Raw genomic sequence first — 6,432 nt, 5'->3', positions numbered from 1 at the left:
TTTATTCCCTCAGTCCTGAAGCACCTCGTTCCACTCAGGTGTAACGGTGTGATCAGTCAGCAACATACATGGTGTTATGTTAACTGATGCAGCTGTCGGTGGTTCCCTGACAAATGAGATGTGAATCTCTTTTCTAACTTTATGATGGGATGTTCTGCTGTGACCTCATCGGGACGCTGCTGAGGAGCCTGACGGTGTGTGACCTCATCGGGACGCTGCTGAGGAGCCTGACGGTGTGTGACCTCATCGGGACGCTGCTGAGGAGCCTGACGGTGTGTGACCTCATCGGGACGCTGCTGAGGAGCCTGACGGTGTGTGACCTCATCGGGACGCTGCTGAGGAGCCTGACGGTGTGTGACCTCATCGGGACGCTGCTGAGGAGCCTGACGGTGTGTGACCTCATCGGGACGCTGCTGAGGAGCCTGACGGTGTGTGACCTCATCGGGACGCTGCTGAGGAGCCTGACGGTGTGTGACCTCATCGGGACGCTGCTGAGGAGCCTGACGGTGTGTGACCTCATCGGGACGCTACTGAGGAGCCTGACGGTGTGTGACCTCATCGGGACGCTGCTGAGGAGCCTGACGGTGTGTGACCTCATCAGGACGCTGGGGTTTTGATCTTGTGCTACGAGTTTGTTCAGGACTCATATTTGAGACATAAACTGTGAAGGAAGTTACAGGAAAGCAGTGCACATCTACACATAGATTTTTATTAAAACATTGAAAAGTTCATTGGTGTTAATCCAGGAAACAATGTGAGAGATTCACTGAGGGCGACGCTCCTTCTTCCTGCAGTTCTCTGGAGAGCAGATGGACCAGACCACACTGTAGTGAGGTGAACAGTTCAGGGGGAGAGGAGAAAGACTAGGAGGCTGGAAGAGGATGAGTAGCAGGAGATGGAGGAAGAGGTGGAGGAGGAGGAAGGATGATGAGGAGGAGAAGAGGTGGAGGAGAGGAAAAGGAGGAGGACAGGAGGAAGAGGAGGTGGTGATGTAGGATGATGAATGTCCACCAGAAGCAGGAAGAGAAGAAGAGGCAGTGACTCTCCACAGGATTGGTTTGTGTCGTGGAGGAAACACTGTTTCTGTGTCCGAGTTGCAGGACATCGTCAGGACGAGTTGCAGGACAAGTTGCAGGACGTCGTCAGGACGAGTTGCAGGACAAGTTGCAGGACGAGTTGCAGGACAAGTTGCAGGACGTCGTCAGGACGAGTTGCAGGACGAGTTGCAGGACGAGTTGCAGGACGTCGTCTTGTCTCATGTTGCTTCACTTCACATCCACGAAGCCATCATGGACGTCTCCTTCTGTCCCTGCTGAAACAGAGACGACCCTCAGAGTGACGTCAGGCCACAAGTATACAAGCAACACCTCATCTGGAGGTTGGAATCAGGGTGTCAAACCTTTTCAGTTCAGACCGGAGCAGACACTGATGCTAATGCTACATAGCTAACAAGCTTTCAGGGTTTACTCTGGTATGTTACTGAGGGTTTAGGGTTTACTCCGGTATGTTACTGAGGGTTCAGGGTTTACTCCGGTATGTTACTGAGGGTTCAGGGTTTACTCCGGTATGTTACTGAGGGTTCAGGGTTTACTCCGGTATGTTACTGAGGGTTCAGGGTTTACTCCGGTATGTTACTGAGGGTTCAGGGTTTACTCTGGTATGTTACTGAGGGTTCAGGGTTTACTCTGGTATGTTACTGAGGGTTCAGGGTTTACTCTGGTATGTTACTGAGGGTTCAGGGTTTACTCCGGTATGTTACTGAGGGTTCAGGGTTTACTCCGGTATGTTACTGAGGGTTCAGGGTTTACTCCGGTATGTTACTGAGGGTTCAGGGTTTACTCTGGTATGTTACTGAGGGTTCAGGGTTTACTCCGGTATGTTACTGAGGGTTCAGGGTTTACTCCGGTATGTTACTGAGGGTTCAGGGTTTACTCTGGTATGTTACTGAGGGTTCAGGGTTTACTCCGGTATGTTACTGAGGGTTCAGGGTTTACTCCGGTATGTTACTGAGGGTTCAGGGTTTACTCCGGTATGTTACTGAGGGTTCAGGGTTTACTCCGGTATGTTACTGAGGGTTCAGGGATTACTCCGGTATGTTACTGAGGGTTCAGGGTTTACTCCGGTATGTTACTGAGGGTTCAGGGTTTACTCTGGTATGTTACTGAGGGTTCAGGGTTTACTCTGGTATGTTACTGAGGGTTCAGGGTTTACTCGGGTATGTTACTGAGGGTTCAGGGTTTACTCCGGTATGTTACTGAGGGTTCAGGGTTTACTCCGGTATGTTACTGAGGGTTCAGGGTTTACTCGGGTATGTTACTGAGGGTTCAGGGTTTACTCTGGTATGTTACTGAGGGTTCAGGGTTTACTCCGGTATGTTACTGAGGGTTCAGGGTTTACTCGGGTATGTTACTGAGGGTTCAGGGTTTACTCTGGTATGTTACTGAGGGTTCAGGGTTTACTCTGGTATGTTACTGAGGGTTCAGGGTTTACTCTGGTATGTTACTGAGGGTTCAGGGTTTACTCCGGTATGTTACTGAGGGTTCAGGGTTTACTCGGGTATGTTACTGAGGGTTCAGGGTTTACTCTGGTATGTTACTGAGGGTTCAGGGTTTACTCTGGTATGTTACTGAGGGTTCAGGGTTTACTCGGGTATGTTACTGAGGGTTCAGGGTTTACTCTGGTATGTTACTGAGGGTTCAGGGTTTACTCTGGTATGTTACTGAGGGTTCAGGGTTTACTCTGGTATGTTACTGAGGGTTCAGGGTTTACTCTGGTATGTTACTGAGGGTTCAGGGTTTACTCTGGTATGTTACTGAGGGTTCAGGGTTTACTCGGGTATGTTACTGAGGGTTCAGGGTTTACTCTGGTATGTTACTGAGGGTTCAGGGTTTACTCTGGTATGTTACTGAGGGTTCAGGGTTTACTCGGGTATGTTACTGAGGGTTCAGGGTTTACTCGGGTATGTTACTGAGGGTTCAGGGTTTACTCTGGTATGTTACTGAGGGTTCAGGGTTTACTCCGGTATGTTACTGAGGGTTCAGGGTTTACTCCGGTATGTTACTGAGGGTTCAGGGTTTACTCCGGTATGTTACTGAGGGTTCAGGGTTTACTCCGGTATGTTACTGAGGGTTCAGGGTTTACTCCGGTATGTTACTGAGGGTTCAGGGTTTACTCCGGTATGTTACTGAGGGTTCAGGGTTTACTCCGGTATGTTACTGAGGGTTCAGGGATTACTCCGGTATGTTACTGAGGGTTCAGGGTTTACTCTGGTATGTTACTGAGGGTTCAGGGTTTACTCTGGTATGTTACTGAGGGTTCAGGGTTTACTCTGGTATGTTACTGAGGGTTCAGGGTTTACTCGGGTATGTTACTGAGGGTTCAGGGTTTACTCTGGTATGTTACTGAGGGTTCAGGGTTTACTCGGGTATGTTACTGAGGGTTCAGGGTTTACTCCGGTATGTTACTGAGGGTTCAGGGTTTACTCCGGTATGTTACTGAGGGTTCAGGGTTTACTCGGGTATGTTACTGAGGGTTCAGGGTTTACTCTGGTATGTTACTGAGGGTTCAGGGTTTACTCTGGTATGTTACTGAGGGTTCAGGGTTTACTCGGGTATGTTACTGAGGGTTCAGGGTTTACTCTGGTATGTTACTGAGGGTTCAGGGTTTACTCTGGTATGTTACTGAGGGTTCAGGGTTTACTCTGGTATGTTACTGAGGGTTCAGGGTTTACTCTGGTATGTTACAGGTGAGCTGTTTCTAAAGGACAATCCCGGTTTTCCACAGCAGTGGAACAACAGAACAAAGTGGGTGTGACTCCGGTTACCTTGTTGAGCTCAGGAAAGACTTCCTGGATGGTGACGTCCAGCAGCACGTAGGTTAACTAGAGAGAAGAGCAAACTGTCATCCTCTCATCCTTTCTCTGGTGTTTTATGTCCTGCAGGTTGTTTTTAAATCAATTATGATTAAAAAAAGAAAAGCTGATTTTAGTAAGAAGTCGTTTTAGAACCCAAGAAGTTTGAAGTGGAATGAAAACAAATGAAAGGTTAAAAAAGAGAAGCTCCAGAGGGGTTTCATGTTGCGTTGCTTTGTGTGTCCATGCTTACACACCTGCTTGTTGAGGACGGGCTGCTGCAGTCCGTCAAACAGGAGACGCACGCCGTTGTATTTGGCGTCTTCGCCGATACATTTTCCCAGAAAGTCTGCAGATCAATGAAATGTGATTACAATATTTGGGAAACTGCGGTGCTGAGGAGCAAAGCTGACAGTCGTGACAAAGAAAGAAAGAAAGAAACACCCGGATACCTGGAATGTAACTCAGCATCTCCCCAAACGTCTTCTTGGCCCTGGTCTGCCGGTCCTGAGGAGAACGAGCTGTGCTGCTCTCACAGAAGACTGTGTCTGCAGGAAGAAGGCGGAGCGTCAGCGTGACGGAGGACTGTGAACCTGGTGGAGTTGCACGGCCGCACACCTCTGAGCAGAGTGATGAGCGACACCAGCCGGTGCTCCTGCACCACCTGCTGCAGCTTGTGCTCCAGGTACTGGTCTGTGTAGGCCTCCAGCGTGTTCTTGAACAGGATCCGGCCTCCCATCAGCAGGTGGTGCAGCCAGTCCGGGATGTGGAAGACCACTCGGCCTGACCAGAAACCAAACTGCTCTCACTTCATGTTCACTTATTTTAGTTGTGTGGCGGCACACGCATACATCAGAACATACAGTACATACCATGTTGGACCCCTACATGTCCCTGGAAGACCACAGAAAAACCTCCACTACTGCTGTTACTGACTGAGCAAGAAAAATGTCCTCAAATAGAAAATTGTCCTTAGCAGAATTTAAGGTACGAGAGTTCAGAGTGAGAAACTTGTGAGAGACAAAAAAACTGTTACAGTGATGAAGAAAACTAGTTGCTCGTGAGCTAAAAGCTGAGGAACAAATTCACAAAAGATTCTGAAACAGAAGCTGCTGGACCTGGATTATTAACATGTGGACCTGGAATATCAACATGTGGACCTGGATTATCAACTCCTGGACCTGGATTATCAACACGTGGACCTGGATTATCAACACGTGGACCTGGAATATCAACATGTGGACCTGGATTATCAACACCTGAACCTGGATTATCAACTCCTGGACCTGGATTATCAATATGTAGGCCTGGAGTATCAACACCTGGACCTGGATTATCAACTCCTGGACCTGGATTATCAACATGTAGACCTGGAGTATCAACACCTGGACCTGGATTATCAACACCTGGACCTGGATTATCAACATGTGGACCTGGATTATCAACATGTGGACCTGGATTATCAACTCCTGGACCTGGATTATCAACATGTGGACCTGGATTATCAACATGTGGACCTGGATTATCAACTCCTGGACCTGGATTATCAACATGTAGACCTGGAGTATCAACACCTGGACCTGGATTATCAACACCTGGACCTGGATTATCAACATGTGGACCTGGATTATCAACATGTGGACCTGGAATATCAACATGTGGACCTGGAATATCAACATGTGGACCTGGATTATCAACTCCTGGACCTGGATTATCAACATGTAGACCTGGAGCCCTGACAGCACTCACCCACATACATCAGGTAGTCGTACACGCCCGCCACAGTGATCATCTCCAGGAAGTAGTTCTGGTTGTGTCTCTTCTCCGTCAGCTCCGAGCGGTTAGCATTGTTTTTAAAGTGCTCATTGAAAAGCTGAGGGAGAGAAACACAGTCTTAAGAGAGGATGACAGGAACACCCTGTACTGTACTGTACTGTAATGTGCTGTACTGTACTGTACTGTGCTGTAATGTGCTGTACTGTACTGTACTGTACTGTACTGTACTGTAATGTGCTGTACTGTACTGTGCTGTGCTGTGCTGTAATGTGCTGTACTGTACTGTAATGTGCTGTACTGTACTGTACTGTACTGTACTGTGCTGTATTGTACTGTACTGTAATGTGCTGTGCTGTACTGTACTGTGCTGTACTGTAATGTGCTGTACTGTACTGTGCTGTGCTGTGCTGTACTGTACTGTGCTGTACTGTACTGTACTGTGCTGTGCTGTAATGTACTGTACTGTGCTGTACTGTACTGTAATGTGCTGTACTGTACTGTACTGTACTGTGCTGCACAGTACTGTACTGTACTGTGCTGTACTGTACTGTACTGTACTGTGCTGTACTGTGCTGTACTGTACTGTACTGTAATGTGCTGTACTGTACTGTACTGTACTGTACTGTGCTGCACTGTACTGTACTGTGCTGTACTGTACTGTGCTGTACTGTACTGTGCTGTACTGTACTGTACCCTCGTGAGCTTCTGAATCCTTTAAAATACCATTAAAACTGACTTTTAAGTTTAAACGTGTATTAGGTGCAAATCACATTTTATCTACAGGATATACTTTTTTTCTTTTCAAT

General features: G+C 47.8%; 1 protein-coding gene across 5 annotated transcripts in view; it reads right to left on the bottom strand.

The window, feature by feature from the left end:
* Positions 1–688: 688 nt before the first annotated feature.
* Positions 689–6,432, bottom strand: part of LOC308120086 (sorting nexin-14-like) — a 28,647-nt gene continuing 22,903 nt past the window's right edge. For all 5 annotated transcript variants that reach the window (XM_080480484.1, XM_080480486.1, XM_080480485.1 and 2 more), the window contains 6 exons: positions 5,600–5,723; positions 4,469–4,633; positions 4,303–4,398; positions 4,108–4,199; positions 3,824–3,880; positions 689–1,312 (listed from right to left, as the gene is read on the bottom strand). In XM_080480484.1, the coding sequence (XP_080336610.1) occupies positions 1,271–1,312; positions 3,824–3,880; positions 4,108–4,199; positions 4,303–4,398; positions 4,469–4,633; positions 5,600–5,723 (576 nt within the window). In that variant the 3' untranslated portion in view covers positions 689–1,270. The remainder of the gene's footprint in view (positions 1,313–3,823; positions 3,881–4,107; positions 4,200–4,302; positions 4,399–4,468; positions 4,634–5,599; positions 5,724–6,432) is intronic.

This window comes from Lipophrys pholis, assembly GCF_963383615.2.
Source record: "Lipophrys pholis genome assembly, chromosome: 14".
NCBI lineage: Eukaryota > Metazoa > Chordata > Actinopteri > Blenniiformes > Blenniidae > Lipophrys > Lipophrys pholis.
Note: the sequence above shows the minus strand (reverse complement) of the source record. Positions and strands in the feature narration are given on the sequence as shown.